The following is a 23572-nucleotide window of genomic DNA, read 5'->3' on the forward strand; positions in this document are numbered from 1 at the left end:
AAAATGGGGGGAGAGACCCCAAAAATGGGGGGGTTTTGGGGGGAAAATGGGGGATTTGGGGGTAAAATGGGGGGAGAGACCCCAAAAATGGGGGGAGAGACCCCAAATATGGGGAGAAAATGGGGGATTTGGGGGTAAAATGGGGGGTTTTGGGGGGGAAATGGGGGGTTTTTGGGGAGAAATGGGGGGTTTGGGGAGGGAAATGGGGGGTTTTGGGGGGAAAATGGGGGGAGAGACCCCAAAAATGGGGGGAAAATGGGGGGTTTTGGGGTAAAATGGGGGGTTTTGGGGGTAAAATGGGGGATTTTGGGATGAAATGGGGTGAGAGACCCCAAAAATGGTGGGTTTTGGGGGAAGAATGGGGGGAGAGACCCCAAAAATGGGGGAAAAATGGGGGGTTTTGGGGTAAAATGGGGGGTTTTGGGGGTAAAATGGGGGATTTTGGGATGAAATGGGGTGAGAGACCCCAAAAATGGGGGGTTTTGGGGGAAGAATGGGGGGAGAGACCCCAAAAATGGGGGGTTTTGGGGGTAAAATGGGGGTAAAATGGCTTGATAAGGCCGTGCTGCAGTCCATGAGCGGCAGGGAGGGCAGCATCGCGGGGGTAAGACCCCAAAATGGGGGGAAAATGGGGGAAAATGGGGGGTTTTGGGGGGGAAAATGGGGGTTTTGGGGGGGAAATGGGGGGTTTTGGGGGTTTTATAGGGGATATGGGGTGGGATAGACCCAAGATTTGGGGGGAGAGACCCCAAAAATGGGGAGAAAATGGGGGATTTTGGGGTAAAATGGGGGGAGAGACCCCAGAAATGGGGGGAAAATGGGGGATTTTGGGGTAAAATGGGGGGATTTGGGGGTAAAATGGGGGGTTTTGGGGTAAAATGGGGGGGAGAGACCCCAAAAGTTGGGGGTTTGGGGGGAGAAATGGGGGGAGAGACCCCAAAAATGGGGGGAAAATGGGGGGTTTTGGGGTTATATGGGGCTCAAAGACCCCAAAAATGGGGGGAGAGACCCCAAAAATGGGGGGTTTTGGAGGAAAATAAGGGGTTAGGGGGGGAAAATGGGGGGAGAGACCCCAAAAATGGGGGAAAAATGGGGGATTTTGGGGTAAAATGGGGGGAGAGACCCCAAAAATGGGGGGAGAGACCCCAAAAATGGGGAGTTTTGGGGGGAGAGACCCCAAAAATGGGGGGGTTTGGGGGGATAATGGGGGGAGAGACCCCAAAAATGGGGGGGAAAATGGGGGATTTTGGGGTTATATGGGGCTCAAAGACCCCAAAAATGGGGGGAGAGACCCCATATACGGGGGGTTTTGGGGGAAAATAAGGGGTTAGGGGGGGAAAATGGGGGGAGAGACCCCATATATGGGGGGAAAATGGGGGATTTTGGGGTAAAATGGGGGGTTTTGGGGGTTTTATATGGGATATGGGGTGGAAAAGACCCCATATATGGGGTTTTTGGTGAAAAAATGGGGGGAGACACCCCAAAAATGGGGGGTTTGGGGGGAAAATGGGGGGAGAGACCCCAAAAATGGGGGGACAGACCCCAAAAATGGGGGGAGAGACCCCAAAAATGGGGGGAGAGACCCCAAAAATGGGGAGTTTTGGGGGGAGAGACCCCAAAAATGGGGGATATTGGGGGTAAAATGGGGGGAGAGACCCCAAAAATGGGGGGTTTTGGAGGAAAATAAGGGGTTAGGGGGGGAAAATGGGGGGAGAGACCCCCAAAATGGGGGGAAATGGGGGGAGAGACCCCAAAAATGGGGGGTTTGGGGGGAAAATGGGGGGTTTGGGGGGTTTTATAGGGGATATGGGGTGGGAAAGACCCCAATAATGGGGGTTTTTGGGGGGGAAAATGGGGGATTTGGGGGTAAAATGAGGGGAGAGACCCCAAAAATGGGGGAAAAATGGGGGGAGAGACCCCAAAAATGGGGGGTTTTAGGGGGAAAAATGGGGGATTTGGGGGTAAAATGGGGCATATAGGGTGGGATAGACTCCATATATGGGGGGAGAGACCCCAAAAATGGGGGGTTTTGGTGAAAAAATGGGGGGTTTTGGGGGTAAAATGGGGGATATAGGGTGGGATAGACTCCATATAAGGGAGGAGAGACCCCAAAAATGGGGGGAGAGACCCCCAAAATGGGGGGTTTTGGGGGTTTTATAGGGGATATGGGGTGGGAAAGACCCCAAAAGTGGGGGGAGAGACCCCAAAAATGGGGGGAAAATGGGGGCAGAGACCCCAAAAATGGGGATTTTTGGGGTAAAATGGGGGGTAAGACCCCATATATGGGGGGAAAATGGGGGATTTTGGGGTAAAATGGGGGGAGAGACCCCAAAAATGGGGGGGTTTTGGGGGGAAAATGGGGGATTTGGGGGTAAATGGGGGGAGAGACCCCAAAAATGGGGGGAGAGACCCCAAAAATGGGGAGTTTTGGGGGGAGAGACCCCAAAAATGGGGGATATTGGGGGTAAAATGGGGGGAGAGACCCCAAAAATGGGGGGTTTTGGAGGAAAATAAGGGCTTAGGGGGGGAAAATGGGGGGAGAGACCCCCAAAATGGGGAGAAAATGGGGGAGAGACCCCAAAAATGGGGGATTTGGGGGTAAAATGGGGAGTTTTGGGGGGGAAAATGAGGGATTTTGGGGTAAAATGGGGGGAGAGACCCCAAAAATGGGGAGAAAATGGGGGATTTTGGGGTAAAATGGGGGGAGAGACCCCAAACATGGGGGGTTTTGGGGGGGAAATGGGGTGAGAAGAGCCAAAAATGGGGGATATGGGGTGGGAAAGACCCCAAAATTGGGGGTTTGGGGGGAGAAATGGGGGGAGAGACCCCAAAATTGGGGGGATAGACCCCATATATGGGGGTTTTTGGGGTAAAATGGGGGTGGAAGACCCAAAATTGGGGGTTTTTGAAGGAAAATGGTGCTTAGAGACCCAAAATGGGGACCCATAGCCCCCCATTGATCCCAACAAACCCCATAGAGCCCCATAGAGCCCCATAGAGTCCTATAGCCCCCATATTGACCCCATAGAGCCCCATAGAGTCCTATAGCCCCCATATTGAACCCATAGGACCCCATATTGACCCCATAGGGCCCTATAGGGTCATCCTGCCCCACATATTGCCCCATAGATCCATCAGTTCTCCAAGAAGGAGATCGAGGACCTGCTGCGTAAAGGCGCCTACGCCCATAGCCCCCATTGACCCCATAGAGCCCCATAGAGTCCTATAGCCCCCATAGGGCCCCATATTGACCCCATAGGGCCCTATAGGGTCATCCTGCCCCACATATTGCCCCATAGATCCATCAGTTCTCCAAGAAGGAGATCGAGGACCTATTGCGTAAAGGCGCCTACGCCCATAGCCCCCATTGACCCCATAGAGCCCCATAGAGTCCTATAGCCCCCATATTGACCCCATAGAGCCCCATAGAGTACTATAGCCCCCATATTGACCCCATAGGGCCCTATAGGGTCATCCTGCCCCACATATTGCCCCATAGATCCATCAGTTCTCCAAGAAGGAGATCGAGGACCTGCTGCGTAAAGGCGCCTACGCCCATAGCCCCCATTGACCCCATAGAGCCCCATAGAGTCCTATAGCCCCCATATTGACCCCATAGGGCCCTATAGGGTCATCCTGCCCCACATATTGCCCCATAGATCCATCAGTTCTCCAAGAAGGAGATCGAGGACCTATTGCGTAAAGGCGCCTACGCCCATAGCCCCCATTGACCCCATAGAGCCCCATAGAGTCCTATAGCCCCCATATTGACCCCATAGGGCCCTATAGGGTCATCCTGCCCCACATATTGCCCCATAGATCCATCAGTTCTCCAAGAAGGAGATCGAGGACCTGCTGCGTAAAGGCGCCTACGCCCATAGCCCCCATTGACCCCATAGAGCCCCATAGACCCCCATAGCCCCCCATAGGGCCCCATATTGACCCCATAGGGCCCTATAGGGTCATCCTGCCCCACATATTGCCCCATAGATCCATCAGTTCTCCAAGAAGGAGATCGAGGACCTGCTGCGTAAAGGCGCCTACGCCCATAGCCCCCATTGACCCCATAGAGCCCCATAGAGTCCTATAGCCCCCATATTGACCCCATAGAGCCCCATAGAGTCCTATAGCCCCCATATTGACCCCATAGGGCCCTATAGGGTCATCCTGCCCCACATATTGCCCCATAGATCCATCAGTTCTCCAAGAAGGAGATCGAGGACCTATTGCGTAAAGGCGCCTACGCCCATAGCCCCCATTGACCCCATAGAGCCCCATAGAGTCCTATAGCCCCCATATTGACCCCATAGGGCCCCATATTGACCCCATAGGGCCCTATAGGGTCATCCTGCCCCACATATTGCCCCATAGATCCATCAGTTCTCCAAGAAGGAGATCGAGGACCTATTGCGTAAAGGCGCCTACGCCCATAGCCCCCATTGACCCCATAGAGCCCCATAGAGCCCCATAGGACCCCATAGGACCCTATAACCCCCCATATTGTCCCCATAGGGCCCTATAGGGTCATCCTGCCCCACATATTGCCCCATAGATCCATCAGTTCTCCAAGAAGGAGATCGAGGACCTATTGCGTAAAGGCGCCTACGCCCATAGCCCCCATTGACCCCATAGAGCCCCATAGAGTCCTATAGCCCCCATAGGGCCCCATATTGACCCCATAGGGCCCTATAGGGTCATCCTGCCCCACATATTGCCCCATAGATCCATCAGTTCTCCAAGAAGGAGATCGAGGACCTATTGCGTAAAGGCGCCTACGCCCATAGCCCCCATTGACCCCATAGAGCCCCATAGAGTCCTATAGCCCCCATATTGACCCCATAGGGCCCCATATTGACCCCATAGGGCCCTATAGGGTCATCCTGCCCCACATATTGCCCCATAGATCCATCAGTTCTCCAAGAAGGAGATCGAGGACCTGTTGCGTAAAGGCGCCTACGCCCGTAGCCCCCATTGACCCCATAGAGCCCCATAGACCCCCATAGCCCCCCATAGGGCCCCATATTGACCCCATAGGGCCCTATAGGGTCATCCTGCCCCACATATTGCCCCATAGATCCATCAGTTCTCCAAGAAGGAGATCGAGGACCTATTGCGTAAAGGCGCCTACGCCCATAGCCCCCATTGACCCCATAGAGCCCCATAGAGTCCTATAGCCCCCATATTGACCCCATAGAGCCCCATAGAGTCCTATAGCCCCCATATTGACCCCATAGGGCCCTATAGGGTCATCCTGCCCCACATATTGCCCCATAGATCCATCAGTTCTCCAAGAAGGAGATCGAGGACCTATTGCGTAAAGGCGCCTACGCCCATAGCCCCCATTGACCCCATAGAGCCCCATAGAGTCCTATAGCCCCCGTATTGACCCCATAGAGCCCCATAGAGTCCTATAGCCCCCATATTGACCCCATAGGGCCCTATAGGGTCATCCTGCCCCACATATTGCCCCATAGATCCATCAGTTCTCCAAGAAGGAGATCGAGGACCTATTGCGTAAAGGCGCCTACGCCCATAGCCCCCATTGACCCCATAGAGCCCCATAGAGCCCCATAGCCCCCCATAGGGCCCCATATTGACCCCATAGGGCCCTATAGGGTCATCCTGCCCCACATATTGCCCCATAGATCCATCAGTTCTCCAAGAAGGAGATCGAGGACCTGCTGCGTAAAGGCGCCTACGCCCATAGCCCCCATTGACCCCATAGAGCCCCATAGACCCCCATAGCCCCCCATAGGGCCCCATATTGACCCCATAGGGCCCTATAGGGTCATCCTGCCCCACATATTGCCCCATAGATCCATCAGTTCTCCAAGAAGGAGATCGAGGACCTATTGCGTAAAGGCGCCTACGCCCATAGCCCCCATTGACCCCATAGAGCCCCATAGAGTCCTATAGCCCCCATATTGACCCCATAGGGCCCCATATTGACCCCATAGGGCCCTATAGGGTCATCCTGCCCCACATATTGCCCCATAGATCCATCAGTTCTCCAAGAAGGAGATCGAGGACCTGTTGCGTAAAGGCGCCTACGCCCATAGCCCCCATTGACCCCATAGAGCCCCATAGAGTCCTATAGCCCCCATATTGACCCCATAGAGCCCCATAGAGTCCTATAGCCCCCATATTGACCCCATAGGGCCCTATAGGGTCATCCTGCCCCACATATTGCCCCATAGATCCATCAGTTCTCCAAGAAGGAGATCGAGGACCTGTTGCGTAAAGGCGCCTACGCCCATAGCCCCCATTGACCCCATAGAGCCCCATAGAGTCCTATAGCCCCCATAGGGCCCCATATTGACCCCATAGGGCCCCATATTGACCCCATAGGGCCCTATAGGGTCATCCTGCCCCACATATTGCCCCATAGATCCATCAGTTCTCCAAGAAGGAGATCGAGGACCTATTGCGTAAAGGCGCCTACGCCCATAGCCCCCATTGACCCCATAGGACCCCATAGACCCCCATAGCCCCCCATAGGGCCCCATATTGACCCCATAGGGCCCTATAGGGTCATCCTGCCCCACATATTGCCCCATAGATCCATCAGTTCTCCAAGAAGGAGATCGAGGACCTATTGCGTAAAGGCGCCTACGCCCATAGCCCCCATTGACCCCATAGAGCCCCATAGGGTCCTATAGCCCCCATATTGACCCCATAGAGCCCCATAGAGTCCTATAGCCCCCATATTGACCCCATAGGGCCCTATAGGGTCATCCTGCCCCACATATTGCCCCATAGATCCATCAGTTCTCCAAGAAGGAGATCGAGGACCTATTGCGTAAAGGCGCCTACGCCCATAGCCCCCATTGACCCCATAGGACCCCATAGAGCCCCATAGGACCCCATAGGACCCTATAACCCCCCATATTGACCCCATAGGGCCCTATAGGGTCATCCTGCCCCACATATTGCCCCATAGATCCATCAGTTCTCCAAGAAGGAGATCGAGGACCTATTGCGTAAAGGCGCCTACGCCCATAGCCCCCATTGACCCCATAGGACCCCATAGAGCCCCATAGGACCCCATAGGACCCTATAACCCCCCATATTGACCCCATAGGGCCCTATAGGGTCATCCTGCCCCACATATTGCCCCATAGATCCATCAGTTCTCCAAGAAGGAGATCGAGGACCTATTGCGTAAAGGCGCCTACGCCCATAGCCCCCATTGACCCCATAGAGCCCCATAGAGTCCTATAGCCCCCATATTGACCCCATAGGGCCCCATATTGACCCCATAGGGCCCTATAGGGTCATCCTGCCCCACATATTGCCCCATAGATCCATCAGTTCTCCAAGAAGGAGATCGAGGACCTATTGCGTAAAGGCGCCTACGCCCATAGCCCCCATTGACCCCATAGAGCCCCATAGAGTCCTATAGCCCCCATATTGACCCCATAGGGCCCCATATTGACCCCATAGGGCCCTATAGGGTCATCCTGCCCCACATATTGCCCCATAGATCCATCAGTTCTCCAAGAAGGAGATCGAGGACCTATTGCGTAAAGGCGCCTACGCCCATAGCCCCCATTGACCCCATAGAGCCCCATAGACCCCCATAGCCCCCCATAGGGCCCCATATTGACCCCATAGGGCCCTATAGGGTCATCCTGCCCCACATATTGCCCCATAGATCCATCAGTTCTCCAAGAAGGAGATCGAGGACCTATTGCGTAAAGGCGCCTACGCCCATAGCCCCCATTGACCCCATAGAGCCCCATAGAGTCCTATAGCCCCCATATTGACCCCATAGGGCCCCATATTGACCCCATAGGGCCCTATAGGGTCATCCTGCCCCACATATTGCCCCATAGATCCATCAGTTCTCCAAGAAGGAGATCGAGGACCTATTGCGTAAAGGCGCCTACGCCGCCATCATGGACGAGGACGACGAAGGCTCCAAGTTTTGCGAGGAGGACATTGACCAAATCCTGCTCCAACGGACCACCACCATCACCATCGAGAGCGAGGGGAAGGGCTCCACGTTCGCTAAGGTTTGAACCAAAATCCTCCTTTTTTAACCCAATTTTTAGGTCAGGGTTTGGACTCCAAAATCGTGTTGTATCAATACCTAAAATCCCATTTTTTTACCTCCCAAAATCTCTTTTCTTTCGCCCATTTTCTATGTGATTTATTAGGGTTTCTGTTAACAAGTTTAAGCCCCAAAATCCCCTGTTTTTAACCCATTTTCGATGCCATTTTTTAACGACGTTGGCCCCCAAATCCCTTTTTTTTAACCCCCAAAATCCCTTTCTTTTAACCCCCAAAATTGCTTCTTTTTAACCCATTTTCTAGGCCATTTTTTAGGGTTTTGTTTAACGAGGTCTGATCCAAAATCACTGGTTTTTATCCCATTTTTTAGGGTTTTTTCCCACCCAAAATTGCTTGTTTTTATCCCATTTTTTAGGTTTTTTTCTGATCCAAAATCACTTGTTTTTATCCCATTTTTTAGGTGTTTTTCTGACCCAAAATCGTTTGTTCTTAACCCATTTTTTAGGGTTTTTTCTGACCCAAAATCGCTTGTTTTCAACCCACTTTTTAGTCTAAGGTCTGACCCCAAATCCCTTGTTTTTAACCCATTTTCAATGCCATTTTTGACCCGTTTTCGATGTCATATTTAACCCATTTCGTAGGTCATTTTGGACCCATTTTCTAGGTCCTTTTTTTGGGTTTTTTTAACCCATTTTTTAGGGTTTTGTTTAACAAGGTCTGACCCAAAATCCTGCGTTTTTAACCCATTTTTTAGGGGTTTTTTTCTGACCCAAAATCGCTTGTTTTTATCCTCCTTGCGAGGAGGACATTGACCAAATCCTGCTCAGACGGACCACGACCATCACCATCGAGAGCGAGGGGAAGGGGTCGACTTTCGCTAAGGTTTGACCCAAAATCTCGGTTTTTTGACCCAAATTTTAGGTTAAGGTTTGGACCCCAAAATCCCGTGGTTTTAACGCAATTTTTAGGGTTTTTTGAACTGATTTTTAGGGTTTTTGAACTGATTTTTTAGCGGTTTCTTTGCCAAGTTCTGACCCAAAATCCCCTGTTTTTAACCCATTTTTTGGGTCACTTTTAGGGTTTTGTATAACAAGGTTGGGACCCAAAATCCCCCGTTTTTTGACCCATTTTTTAGGGTTTTTTCCGATCCAAAATCACCCATTTTTTAGGCCAAGGCCTGACCCAAAATCGCTTGTTTTTAACCTATTTTTTAGGCCAAGGTCTGACCCAATATCACTTGTTTTTATCACATTTTTTAGGGTTTTTTCTGACCCCAAATCACTTGTTTTTAACCCATTTTTGAGGCCAAGCTTGGGACTCCAAATCGCTTTTTTTGAACCCCCAAAATATCTTGTTTTTAACCCATTTTTAAGGGTTTTTTCTGACCCAAAATCCCATGTTTTTAACCCATGTTTTAGGCCAAGGTCTCATCCCAAATCGTTTGTTTTTAACCCATTTTCGATGCCATTTTTCAGGGCTTTTTTAACCCATTTTCGATGCCATTTTTGACCCGTTTTCGATGCCATTTTTAACCCATTTTCTAGGTCATTTTTTAGGTTTTTTTTTAACCCATTTTTTAGGTTTTTTTAACCCATTTTTTAGGGTCTTTTTGCCAAGATTGGGACCCCCAAAATCCCTTGTTTTTAACCCATTTTTTAGAGTTTTTTTTGCCAAGGTCTGACCCCAAAATCGCTTGTTTTTAACCCATTTTCTCGGTCATTTTTAACCCATTTTCTGTGTCATTTTTTAGGTTTTTGTTAATAAGGTCTGACCCCCAAATCCCCTTTTTTTAACCTATTTTTAAGGTTTTTTTCTGACCCAAAATCCCTTGGTTTTAACCCATTTTTTAGGGTTTTTTTAGGGTTTTTTTGCCAAGGTTGGGACCCCAAAATCCCTTCTTTTGAACCCCCAAAATTGCTTCTTTTTAACCCATTTTCTATGTCATTTTTTAGGGTTTTTTTTGCCAAGGTCTGACCCAAAATCGCTTGTTTTTAACCCATTTTCTATGTCATTTTTAATCCATTTTCAATGCCATTTTTAACCCGTTTTTAACCCATTTTTGTTGCCATTTTTAGGGTTTTTTAAACCCATTTTTTAGGGTTTTTTTGCCCAGTTTTTTTAACAAGGTCTTGACCCAAAATCCCTTGTTTTTACCCCATTTTTGATGCCATTTTTAGGGCTTTTTTAACCCATTTTCGATGCCATTTTTAACCCGTTTTCGATGCCATTTTAACCCATTTTCTAGGTCATTTTTTATCAAGGCTCGAGCCCCAAAATCCCTTTTTTTTAACCCATTTTCGATGCCATTTTTTATCAAGGTCAGCCCCCAAGTCCCTTTTTTTTAACCCATTTTCTATGTCATTTTTTAGGTTTTTTTTAACAAGTTCGAGCCCCCAAATCCCCTTTTTTTAACCCATTTTTTAGGGTTTTTTCTGACCCAAAATCCCTTGGTTTTAACCCATTTTCGATGCCATTTTTAATTCATTTTCTAGGTCATTTTTAACCCATTTTCAATGTCAAATTTAACAAGGTCTTGACCCCAAATCCCCTTTTTTTAACCCATTTTCTATGTCATTTTCTAACAAGGTCTGACCCAAAATCGCTTGTTTTTAACCCATTTTCTAGGTCATTTTTAACCCATTTTTGATGCCATTTTTGACCCGTTTTCAATGCCATTTTAAACCCATTTTCTAGGTCATTTTTTATCAAGGTCTTGACCCCAAATCCCTTTTTTTTAACCCATTTTTGATGCTATTTTTTAACACGGTCTTGACCCCAAATCCTTTTTTTTTAACCCATTTTTTTAGGTCATTTTTAGGGTTTTTAACCCATTTTTTAGGGTTTTTTTAACCCATTTTTTAGGTTTTTTTTCCCCAGTTTTTTTAACAAGGTCTGACCCAAAATCCCTTGTTTTTACCCCATTTTCGATGCCATTTTTAGGGCTTTTTTAACCCATTTTTGATGCCATTTTTGACCTATTTTTGATGCCATTTTAAACCTATTTTCTAGGTCATTTTTTATCAAGGTTGAGCCCCAAAATCCCATGTTTTTAACCCATTTTTAAAGGTTTTTTTTTTTTCACCAAGGTCTGACCCAAAATTGCTTGTTTTTAACCCATTTTCGATGCCATTTTTGACCCATTTTCTAGGTCATTTTTTAGGGCTTTTTTCGCCAAGGTCTGACCCAAAATCGCTTGTTTTTAACCCATTTTCGGTGCCATTTTTAGGGTTTTTTAAACCCATTTTTTAGGGTTTTTTTGCCCAGTTTTTTTAACAAGGTCTTGACCCAAAATCCCTTGTTTTCACCCCATTTTCGATGCCATTTTTTAACGACGTTGGCCCCCAAATCCCTTTTTTTAACCCCCAAAATCCCTTTCTTTTAACCCCCAAAATTGCTTCTTTTTAACCCATTTTCTAGGTCATTTTTTAAGGTTTTTTTTTTGCCAAGGTCTGACCCCAAATCCCTTGTTTTTAACCCATTTTTTAGGGTTTTTTAAAGGTTTTTTTTTGCTAAGCTCGGACACAAAATCCCAGGTTTTTAACCCATTTTTAACCCATTTTCGATGTCATTTTTAGGCCTTTTTAAACCCATTTTCAATGCCATTTTTTACAAGGTCTTTACCCAAAATCGCTTTTTTTTCCCCCATTTTCGCTGCCATTTTTTAGCGTTTTTTTTGCCAAGGTCTGACCCAAAGTCACTTGTTTTTAACCCATTTTCTAGGTCATTTTTAACCCATTTTCAATGCCATTTTAAACCCATTTTTAACCCATTTTCGATGTCATTTTTAGGGTTTTTTTAACCCATTTCCTATGTCATTTTTTATCAAGATCTTGACCCAAAATCGCTTGGTTTTAACCCATTTTCTAGGTCGTTTTTAACCTGTTTTCTAGGTCATTTTTAACCCATTTTTAACCCCTTTTCTAGGTCATTTTGAGGGCTTTTTAAACCCATTTTCAATGCCATTTTTTTACAAGGTCTTGACCCAAAATCCCTTGTTTTTTCCCCATTTTCGCTGCCATTTTTTAGCGTTTTTTTTGCCAAGGTCTGACCCCAAATCGCTTGTTTTTAACCCATTTTCTGGGTCATTTTTAACCCATTTTCGATGTCATTTTTAGGGCTTGTTTAACCCATTTTCAATGCCATTTTTTACAAGGTCTTGACCCAAAATCGCTTGTTTTTACCCCATTTTCGATGCCATTTTTAATTCATTTTCTAGGTCATTTTTAACCCATTTTCAATGTCAAATTTAACAAGGTCGAGCCCCAAAATCCCTCTTTTTTAACCCATTTTCGATGCCATTTTTTAACAAGGTCTTGACCCAAAATCCTTTTTTTTTAACCCATTTTTTTAGGTCATTTTTAGGGTTTTTAACCCATTTTTTAGGGTTTTTTAACCCAGTTTTAGGTTTTTTTTTGCCAAGGTTTGACCCCAAATCGCTTGTTTTTAACCCATTTTCTAGGTCATTTTTTAAAAAATAGGGTTTTTTCTGACCCAAAATCCCGTATTTTTAACCCATTTTTTAGGCCAAAGTCTGACCCCAAATCGCTTATTTTTAACCCATTTTCTATGTCATTTTTAACCCATTTTCAATGCCATTTTTAACCCGTTTTTAACCCATTTTTGTTGCCATTTTTAGGGTTTCTTAAACCCATTTTTTAGGGTTTTTTGCCCAGTTTTTTTAACAAGGCCTTGACCCAAAATCCCTTGTTTTCATCCCATTTTCGATGCCATTTTTAGGGCTTTTTTAACCCATTTTCGATGCCATTTTTAACCCATTTTCTAGGTCATTTTTTAGGTTTTTTTTTAACCCATTTTTTAGGTTTTTTTAACCCATTTTTTAGGGTCTTTTTGCCAAGATTGGGACCCCCAAATCCCTTGTTTTTTACCCATTTTTTAGAGCTTTTTTTGCCAAGGTCTGACCCAAAATCGCTTCTTTTTAACCCATTTTCTAGGTCATTTTTAACCCATTTTCAATGCCATTTTTAACCCGTTTTTAACCCATTTTCGATGCCATTTTTAGGGTTTTTTAAACCCATTTTTTAGGGTTTTTTGCCCAGTTTTTTTAACAAGGCCTTGACCCAAAATCCCTTGTTTTCACCCCATTTTCGGTGCCGTTTTTTATCGTTTTCTTTCCCTTTAGGCCAGTTTTGTGGCGTCGGAGAATCGCACCGACATCGCGTTGGATGACCCCAATTTTTGGCAAAAATGGGCAAAAAAAGCAGATTTAGACCTGGAGCTGCTCAACAGCAAGGTGGGATATGGGGGCACCAGGGCGTTTTTGGGGCGTTTTTGGGTGTTTTGGGGGCGTTTTTGGGGTGCTTTTGGGGAGTTTTTGGGGCGTTTTCAGGGTGTTTCGGGGGCGTTTTTGGAGATTAAGGGCCATTTTTGGGGCGTTTTTGTGGGTTTTAGGGCTGTTTTAAGGTGTTTTTGGGGTTCGAGGAGGTGTTTTGGGGATTTTGGGGTTTTTGGGGCGTTTTAGGGCCGTTTTTGTGGTGTTTTAGAGGCATTTTAGAGGCTTTTTTTGGGAATTAAGGGCTGTTTTAGGGCTGTTTTTGAGGTTTTAGGGGCGTTTTTGGGCCGTTTTAGGGCCGTTTTACGGCCGTTTTGGGGGCATTTTTGTGGCGTTTTGGGGGTTTTAGGGACATTTTTGGGGTTTTGAGTCATTTTTGGGGTTTTGGGGTGTTTCTGGGGTGTTTTTGGGGCATTTTAGAGGCTTTTTGGGGTATTTGGGGGCGTTTTTTGGGGTTTTAGGGCTGTTTTAGGGGAGTTTTTGAGGTGTGTTTGGTGTTTTTAGGGCTGTTTTTGGGGGTTTTAGGGGGCACGAGGGCGTTTTTGGGGTGTTTTTGGGGCGTTTTTGGGTGTTTTTGGGGCGTTTTGGGGTGTTTTTAGGGTTTTAGGGTCGTTTTAGAGGCGTTTTTAGGGCGTTTTTGGGGTTTTTGGGGCGTTTTTGGGGGTTTTGGGGCGTTTCTGGGGTGTTTTGGGGCGTTTTTGGGTGTTTTTGGGGTTTTTGGGGTGTTTTTTGGGGGTGTTTTTGGGGCGTTTTTTCGGGATTTAGGACCGTTTTAGGGGAGTTTTTGGGGTGTTTTTGGGGGTTTTGGGGTGTTTTTTGGGGTTTTAGGGGGTGTTTAGGGGATTTTTGGGGTGTTTTTGGGGTTTTTGGGGCGTTTTTGGGGTTTTCGGGGTGTTTCGGGGGCGTTTTGGGGGCGTTTTTTGGGGTTTTAGGGGAGTTTTTGGGGTGTGTTTGGTGTTTTTAGGGCTGTTTTGGGGGGTTTTGGGGATGTTTTGGGGGTTTTTGGGGTGTTTTTGGGGCGTTTTTGGGGCGTTTTTGGGTGTTTTGGGGGCGTTTTTGGGGCGTTTTTGGGGCGTTTTTGGGTGTTTTGGGGGTGTTTTTTGGGGTTTTAGGGGGCGTTTTTTGGGGTTTTAGGGCGTTTTAGGGGTGTTTTGGGGGTTTATGGGGCGTTTTGGGGGTTTATGGGGCGTTTTGGGTGTTTTTGGGGCGTTTTTGGGGTGTTTTGGGGGCGTTTTTGAGTGTTTTTGTGGTTTTAGGGTCGTTTTAGAGGCGTTTTTAGGGCGTTTTTGGGGTTTTTGGGGCGTTTTTGGGGTGTTTTTGGGGCGTTTTTGGGGCGTTTTGGGGTGTTTTTTGGGGTTTTTGGGGCATTTTTGGGGTTTTAGGGGGCGTTTTTTGGGGTTTTAGGGCCGTTTTAGGGGAGTTTTTGGGGCGTTTTTGGGGTTTTTGGGGTGTTTTTTGGGGTTTTAGGGGGTGTTTATGGGGTTTTTGGGGTGTTTTTTGGGGGGTTTTTGGGGTTTTTTCTTGGGTTTTAGGGGGTGTTTAGTGGATTTTTGGGGTGTTTTTGGGGTTTTTGGGGCGTTTTTGGGGTTTTCGGGGTGTTTTGGGGGCGTTTTTGGGGCGTTTTTTGGGGTTTTAGGGGAGTTTTTGGGGTGTGTTTGGTGTTTTTAGGGCTGTTTTTGGGGGTTTTAGGGGGCACGAGGGCATTTTTGGGGCGTTTTTGGGTGTTTTTGGGGCGTTTTTGGGGTGTTTTTGGGGAGTTTTTGGGGCGTTTTGGGGTGTTTTTGGGGTTTTAGGGTCGTTTTTGGGGCGTTTTGGGGTGTTTTTGGGGTTTTAGGGTCGTTTTAGAGGCGTTTTTAGGGTGTTTTTGGGGGTTTTTGGGGCGTTTTTGGGTGTTTTTGGGTGTTTTTGGGGTTTTTGGGGTGTTTTTTGGGGGCGTTTTTGGGGCGTTTTTTCGGGTTTTAGGACCGTTTTAGGGGAGTTTTTGGGGTGTTTTTGGGGGTTTTGGGGTGTTTTCTGGGGTTTTAGGGGGTGTTTAGGGTATTTTTTGGGTGTTTTGGGGGTTTTTGGGGCGTTTTTGGGGTTTTCGGGGTGTTTTGGGGGCGTTTTTGGGGCGTTTTTTGGGGTTTTAGGGGAGTTTTTGGGGTGTGTTTGGTGTTTTTAGGGCTGTTTTTGGGGGTTTTAGGGGGCACGAGGGTGTTTTTGGGGCGTTTTTGGGGAGTTTTTGGGGTGTTTTGGGGCGTTTTTGGGTGTTTTGGGGGCGTTTTGGGGTGTTTTTGGGGTTTTGGGGTCATTTTAGAGGCGTTTTTAGGGCGTTTTTGGGGTTTTTGGGGCGTTTTTTGGGGTGTTTTGGGGGTTTTTGGGGTGTTTTTGGGGCGTTTTTGGGGTGTTTTTGGGGCGTTTTTGGGGCGTTTTGGGATGTTTTTGGGGTTTTAGGGTCGTTTTAGAGGCGTTTTTAGGGCGTTTTTGGGTTTTTTGGGACGTTTTTGGGGTTTTTGGGGCGTTTTTGGGGTGTTTTGGGGGTTTTTGGGGGGGTTTGGGGTGTTTTTGGGGTGTTTTAGAGGCTTTTTGGGGGTTCCAGGAGACGTTTTTGGGGTTCTAGGAGGTGTTTTAGGGGCATTTTAGGGGTGTTCTTTGGGGCTTTTGGGGCATTTTTGGGGTTTTGGGGGCATTTTGGGGATTTTAGGGCATATTTGGGGTGTTTTAGAGGCGTTTTTGGGGAGTTTTTGGGGAGTTTTTGGGCTGTTTTTGGGGAGTTTTAGGGCTGTTTTTGGGGTGTTTTTAGGGCCATTTAGAGGCATTTTAGAGGCGTTTTTGGGGCATTTTTGGGGTTCCAGGAGGCGTTTTTGGGGTTTTAGGGCTGGTTTAGGAGCGTTACTGGTGTTCCATGAGGTGTTTTTGGGGCGTTTTTGGGGTTTCAGGGCCGTTTTTTGGTGTTCTAGGGGTGTTTTTGGGGTTTTAGGGCCGTTTCAGGGCCATTTTTTGGCATTTTAGGGATGTTTTTGGGGTTTTAGGGCCATTTTAGGGGCATTTTTGGGGTTCTAGTGGGCGTTTCAGAGGCGTTTTTGGGGTAAATAGTCCTATTTAGGGCCACTTTATGCCATTTTATCGCCTTAAAACCCCATTATACCCCAATTTAAACCCATTTTCTCCCCATTTTCCCCCATTTTCCCCCTAGAACAACCTGGTGATCGACACCCCCCGTGTCCGCAAACAAACCCGACATTTCAGCACGTTGAGGGCCGTTTTAGGGTGTTTTTGGGGTTCCAGGAGGCGTTTTTGGGGTTTTAGGGCCGTTTTAGGGGCGTTTTTAGGGTGTTTTGGGGGCATTTTGGGCTTCCTGGAGGCGTTTTTGGGGAGTTTTTGGGGTGTTTTGGGGGTTTTAGGGGTGTTTTTGGGGCGTTTTTGGGGCGTTTTTGGGGTTTGGGGGCATTTTTAGAGTGTTTTTGGGGCATTTTTGGGGTGTTCTAGAGGCATTTTAGGGGCGTTTTTGGGGCATTTTAGGGTGTTTTTGGGGTCTTGAGGGCATTTGTGGCATTTTAGGGCCGTTTTTGGGGCATTTTTGGGGTTTTAGGGCCATTTTAGAGGTGTTTTTGGGGTTCCAGAAGGCGTTTTGGGGGTTTTAGGTCCATTTTAGGGGTGTTTTTGGGGTTCCAGAAGGCGTTTTTGGGATGTTTTTGCGGCCACAAGGGCGTTTTTGGGGCATTTTAGGGCCGTTTTAGGGTGTTTTTGGGCGTTTTTGGGGTTTTAGGGCCATTTTTGGGGCATTTTAGGGCGTTTTTGGGGTTTTAGGGGTGTTTTTGGGGCATTTTGAGGGTTTTAGGGCCATTTTCGGGGCGTTTTTGGGGTTTTAGGGGCGTTTTTGGGGTTCCAGATGGCGTTTGGAGGCATTCTTGGGGTTCTAGGGCCATTTTTGGGGCGTTTTGGGCTTGTTTTTGGGGTTTTAGGCCTTTTTGGGGTTCTAGCAGGCGTTTTAGAGCCATTTTTGGGTGCAAATAGTGATATTTAGGTCCATTTTAACCCATTTTCTCCCCATTTTCCCCCATTTACCCCCATTTTTCCCCCATTTCCCCCCATAGAACAACCTGGTGATCGACACCCCCCGTGTCCGCAAACAAACCCGACATTTCAGCACGTTGACGGCCTTTTTAGGGGCGCATTTGGGGCACTTTTGGGGCGTTTTTGGGATGTTTTAGAGGCATTTTAGAGGCGTTTTAGGGGCGTTTTTGGTGTTTTAGGGCCGTTTTTGGGGTGTTTTTGGCGCGTTTTTGGTGTTTTAGGGCCGTTTTTGGGGTGTTTTTGGGGCGTTTTTGGGGTGTTAGGGCTGTTTTTGGGGTGTTTTTGGGCGTTTTTGGTGTTTTAGGGCCGTTTTTGGGGTGTTTTGGGGGCGTTTTGGGGATTTTAGGGCATTTTTGGGGCGTTTTAGAGGCATTTTAGGGTCGTTTTTGGGTTTTTTTGGGCCATTTTAGGGGTGTTTTTGGAGTGTTTTTGGGGTTTTAGGGGCGTTTTTGGGGCATTTTTGGGGTTTTAGGGCCATTTTAGGGGTGTTTTTGGGGTTCCAGAAGGCGTTTTTGGGATGTTTTTGCGGCCACAAGGGCGTTTTTGGGGTTTTTTAGGTGTTTTAGAGCCATTTTTGAGTGCAAATAGTGATATTTAGGTCCATTTTAACCCATTTTCCCCCATTTTTCCCCCATTTCTCCCCATAGAACAACCTGGTGATCGACACCCCCCGTGTCCGCAAACAAACCCGCCATTTCAGCACGTTGAGGGCCGTTTTAGGGGCGCTTTTGGGGCGTTTTTGGGGTGTTTTAGAGGCATTTTAGAGGCGTTTTAGGGGCGTTTTTGGTGTTTTAGGGCCCTTTTTGGGGTGTTTTTGGGGCGTCTTTGGTGTTTTAGGGCCGTTTTTGGGGTGTTTTTGGGGCGTTTTTGGTGTTTTAGGGCCCTTTTTGGGGTGTTTTTGGGGCGTTTTTGGTGTTTTAGGGCCGTTTTTGGGGCATTTTTGGTGTTTTAGGGCCGTTTTTGGGGTGTTTTGGGGCCGTTTTTGGGGTGTTTTGGGCCATTTTTGGGGTGTTTTTGGGGTGTTTTTGGGGTGTTTTTGGGGCATTTTAGGGCCGTTTTTGGGAGTTTTTGGGCTGTTTTGGGGGTTTTAGGGCCATTTTAGGGGTGTTTTTGGGGTTTTAGGGCCGTTTTTGGGGCATTTTTGGGGTTTTTGGGGCGTTTTAGAAGTGTTTTAAGTGCACATAGGGTTATTTTGGCCAACTTAATGCCATTTTATTGCCTTAAAACCCCATTTTCCCCCCTAGAACAACCTGGTGATCGACACCCCCCGCGTCCGCAAACAAACCCGCGATTTCAGCACGTTGAGGGCTGTTTTAGGGGTGTTTTTGGGGTGTTTTTCGGGGGTTTTAGGGCCGTTTTTGGGGTTTTAGGGTCGTTTTTGGGGTGTTTTTGGGGCGTTTTGGGGGAATTTGGGGGGTTTTAGGGCTGTTTTAGGGGTGTTTTTGGGGTCACAAGGGCATTTTTGGGGCATTTGTAGGCGTTTTTGGGGTTCCAGGAGGCGTTTTTGTGGCATTTTTGGGGTTTTAGGGCCGTTTTAGGAGCGTTTTTGGCGTTTTAGGGGCGTTTTTGGGGTTCCAGGAGGCGTTTTAGGGGTGTTTTGGGGGGTTTTAGGGGCGTTTTTGGGGCATTTTTGGGGTTTTAGGGCCATTTTAGGGGTGTTTTTGGGGTTTTAGGGGCATTTTTGGGGGCATTTATGGGATTTTAGGGCCGTTTTTGGGCCGTTTTCAGGGTTTTAGGGGCGTTTTAGGTGCATTTTTGTTGTTCCAGGAGGCGTTTTTGGGGCGTATTTGGGGTTTTAGGGCCTTTTTTGGGTGCAAATAGTGCTATTTAGGGCCAATTTAAAGCCATTTTCCCCCATTTCCCCCCCATAGAACAACCTGGTGATCGACACCCCGCGTGTCCGCAAACAAACCCGCGATTTCAGCACGTTGAGGGCTGTTTTAGGGGTGTTTTTGGGGTGTTTTTCGGGGGTTTTAGGGCCGTTTTTGGGGTTTTAGGGTCGTTTTTGGGGTGTTTTTGGGGCGTTTTGGGGGAATTTGGGGGGTTTTAGGGCTGTTTTAGGGGTATTTTTGGGGTCACAAGGGCATTTTTGGGGCATTTGTAGGCGTTTTTGGGGTTCCAGGAGGCGTTTTTGTGGCATTTTTGGGGTTTTAGGGCCGTTTTAGGAGCGTTTTTGGCGTTTTAGGGGTGTTTTTGGGTTCCAGGAGACGTTTTTGGGGCATTTTGGGGGTTTTAGGGGCATTTTTGGGGCATTTTTGGGGTTTTAGGGCCATTTTAGGGGTGGTTTTGGGGTTTTAGGGGTGTTTTTGGGGCATTTATGGGATTTTAGGGCCGATTTAGGGCCGTTTTCGGGGTTTTAGGGCCGTTTTAGGTGCATTTTTGGGGTTCCAGGAGGCATTTTTTGGGTGTTCTTGGGGTTTTAGGTCATTTTTGGGGTTCCAGGAGGCATTTTTGGGGCATTTTTGGGGTTCCAGGAGGCGTTTTAGAGCCATTTTTGGGGGCATATAGGGATATTTAGGTTATTTTATCCCATTATACCCCCATAGATCCCAAATTAACGCCATTTTTTTGCCTAAAAACCCCATTTTTCCCCCCATTTTCCCCCATAGAACAACCTGGTGATCGACACCCCCCGTGTCCGCAAACAAACCCGCCATTTCAGCACGTTGAGAGACGACGATTTGGTGGAATTTTCCGACCTGGAAAGTGACGACGAGGAAAAACCGCGAGCGAGAAGGAACCAACAGCAGCAAATACAGCAACAGCCAATGCAGCCCTATGGCAGGGCAGAGTGCTATAGGGTGGAGAGGCATCTCATGACCTATGGGTGAGACCTACAGCCCCATAGATTCCCATATTAGGGTCCTCCAGCCCCATAGATTTGACCCCAGCCCAATAGATTCCACCCCAGCCCCATTGATTCCCGTATTAGGGTCCTCCAGCCCCATAGATTCCCATATTAAGACCCTTTAGTGCCATATTAAGGCCCTCCAGCCCCATAGATTCTCACCCCAGCCCCATAGATTCCCATATTAGGGTCCTCCAGCCCCATAGATCCCCATATTAGGGTCCTCCAGCCCCATTTAGCCCCATTTTGAACCCATTTAGCCCCATTTTAGGGTCCTCCAGCCCCATAGATTCCCATATTAGGGTCCTCCAGCCCCATAGATTCGACCCCAGCCCCATAGATTCCCATATTAAGCCCCTCCAGCCCCATAGATTCCCATATTAGGGTCATCCAGCCCCATAGATTCCCATATTAGGGTCCTCCAGCCCCATAGATTCGACCCCAGCCCCATAGATTCCCATATTAGGGTCCTCCAGCCCCATAGATCCCCATATTAAGACTCTTTAGCCCCATTTTAGCCCCATTTTGAACCCCTTTAGCCCCATATTAGGGTCCTCCAGCCCCATAGATCCCATATAAGGTCCTCCAGCCCCATAGATTCCCATATTAAGGCCATTTAGCCCCATATTAGGGTCATCCAGCCCCATATAGGAACCAACAGCAGCAAATACAGCAACAGCCAATGCAGCCCTATGGCAGGGCAGAGTGCTATAGGGTGGAGAGGCATCTCATGACCTATGGGTGAGACCCTATATAAGTCCTACAGCCCCATAGATTCCACCCCAGCCCCATAGATTCCCATATTAGGGTCCTCCAGCCCCATAGGTTCCCATTATGATCCCTTTAGTCCCATATTGGGGTCCTTTAGGATCCCTCAGACCCATACTAAGCTCCTCCAGCCCCATAGATTCGACCCCAGCCCCATAGATTCCCATATTAGGGTCCCCCAGACCCATATTGGGGTCCTCCAGCCCCATAGATTCCCATATTAGGGTCATCCAGCCCCATAGATTCCCACTCCAGGTCCTACAACCCCATAGATTCGACCCCAGCCCCATAGATTCCCATATTAGGGTCCTACAACCCCATACATTCGACCCCAGCCCCATATTAAGCCCATCCAGCCCCATATTAAGCCCCTCCAGCCCCATAGATTCCCATATTAGGGTCCTCCAGCCCCATATTGGTGTCCCCAGCCCCATATTGGGGACCCCAGACCCATATTGGGGTCCTCCAGCCAATGCAGCCCTATGGCAGGGCAGAGTGCTATAGGGTGGAGAGGCATCTCATGACCTATGGGTGAGACCCTATAGAGCTCCTACTGCCCCATAGATTCCCATATTAGGGTCCTCCAGCCCCATAGATTCCCATATTAAGGTCCTCCAGCCCCATAGATTCCCACCCCAGCCCCATAGATTCCCACCCCAGCCCCATAGATCCCCACTCCAGCCCCATAGATTCCACCCCAGCCCCATAGATTCCCATATTAAAGTCCTCCAGACTCATATTGGGGACCTCAGACCCATTGATTCCCATATAGGCTCCTCCAGCCCCATAGATCCCATATTAGGGTCCTCCAGCCCCATATTAGGGTCCTTCAGCCCCATATTGGGGTCCCCAGACCCATATTGCAGACCCCAGACCCATATTGGGGTCCTCCAGCCAATGCAGCCCTATGGCAGGGCAGAGTGCTATAGGGTGGAGAGGCATCTCATGACCTATGGGTGAGCACGGATTTGGGGTGAAAAAGGGCAAAATAAGCGGTGAAAAAGGGCAAAATATGGGGTGAAAAGGGGCAAAATATGGGGTGGGAATGTAGGGAGTTGGGTGAGCCCAGATTTGGGGTCATTTTAGGGGTTATTTGGGGCTGTTTTTGGGGTGAAAAAGGGCAAAATAAGGGGTGGATTTGGGGCCGATTTTGGGGTGAAAAAGGGGAAAATAAGGGGTGTTTTTGGGGTAAAAAAGGGCAAAATATGGGGTAGGAAGGAGATACAACTGCTGGTCTATGGAGGAGCCCATATTTGGGGCCGTTTTGGGGGTTATTTGGGGCCGTTTTTGGGCTGAAAAAGGGCAAAATAAGGGGTGAAAAGGGGCAAAATAAGGGGTGGATTTGGGGCTATTTTTTGGGTGATTTGGGGCCGTTTTTGGGGTGAAAAAGGGCAAAATAAGGAGTGGGGAGGGGATGCATCTTTTAGTCTATGGGTAAGCCTGGATTTGGGGCCGTTTTTGGGGTGAAAAAGGGCAAAATAAGGGGTGGGGATGTAATGGTGGGGGTCCATTGCACGCCAATGCAGCCCTATGGCAGGGCAGAGTGCTATAGGGTGGAGAGGCATCTCATGACCTATGGGTGAGACCTACAGCCCCATAGATTCGACCCCAGCCCCATAGATTCCCATTCTGAGCCTCTTTACTCCCATTTTGAGCCATTTTAGCCCCATTTTGAGCCCCTTTAGCCCCATATTAAGGTCCTCCAGCCCCATAGATTCCCATTATGAGCCCCTTTAGCCCCATTTTGAGCCCCATTAGCCCCATTTTGAACCCCTTTAGCCCCATATTAGGGTCCTCCAGCCCCATAGATTCCCATATTAAGCCCCTCCAGCCCCATAGATTCCCATTTTGAGCCATTTTAGCCCCATTTTGAGCCCCTTTAGCCCCATATTAAGGTCCTCCAGCCCCATAGATTCCCACCCCAGCCCCATAGATCCCCACTCCAGTCCCATAGATTCCCACTCCAGCCCCATAGATTCCCATATTAAGGTCCTCCAGCCCCATAGATCCCATATTAGGGTCCTCCAGCCCCATAGATTCCCATATTAGGGTCCTGCAGCCCCATAGATTCCCATATTAAGCCCCTCCAGCCCCATAGATTCCCATATTAGGGTCCTCCAGCCCCATAGATTCAACCCCAGCCCAATAGATTCCACCCCAGCCTCATAGATCCCCATATTAGGGTCCTCCAGCCCCATAGATTCCCATATTAAGACCCTTTAGTGCCATATTAAGGTCCTCCAGCCCCATAGATTCTCACCCCAGCCCCATAGATTCCCATATTAGGGTCCTCCAGCCCCATAGATCCCCATATTAGGGTCCTCCAGCCCCATTTTAGCCCCATTTTGAACCCCTTTAGCCCCATATTAGGGTCCTCCAGCCCCATAGATTCCCATATTAAGGTCCTCCAGCCCCATAGATTTGACCCCAGCCCAATAGATTCCACCCCAGCCCCATAGATTCCCATATTAGGGTCCTCCAGCCTCATAGATTCCCATATTAGGGTCCTACAACCCCATAGATTCGACCCCAGCCCCATAGATTCCCATATTAGGGTCCTCCAGCCCCATAGATCCCCATATTAAGGCCCTTTAGCC

General features: G+C 48.1%; 1 protein-coding gene and 1 pseudogene across 1 annotated transcript in view; one reads left to right on the forward strand and one right to left on the reverse strand.

The window, feature by feature from the left end:
- CHD8 (chromodomain helicase DNA binding protein 8) overlaps positions 1–23572 on the forward strand; it is a 182764-nt gene that overhangs the window by 68510 nt on the left and 90682 nt on the right. The window contains exons 19-21 of the mRNA XM_085534818.1: positions 7836–8015; positions 13154–13264; positions 19969–20186. Of these exons, the coding sequence (XP_085390944.1) occupies positions 7836–8015; positions 13154–13264; positions 19969–20186 (509 nt within the window). The remainder of the gene's footprint in view (positions 1–7835; positions 8016–13153; positions 13265–19968; positions 20187–23572) is intronic.
- LOC146751312 (uncharacterized) lies at positions 15262–16526 on the reverse strand (annotated as a pseudogene).

This window comes from Coturnix japonica, unplaced genomic scaffold, assembly GCF_054131305.1.
Source record: "Coturnix japonica strain WE unplaced genomic scaffold, WE-NBRP24 Scf100, whole genome shotgun sequence".
Taxonomy (NCBI): domain Eukaryota; kingdom Metazoa; phylum Chordata; class Aves; order Galliformes; family Phasianidae; genus Coturnix; species Coturnix japonica.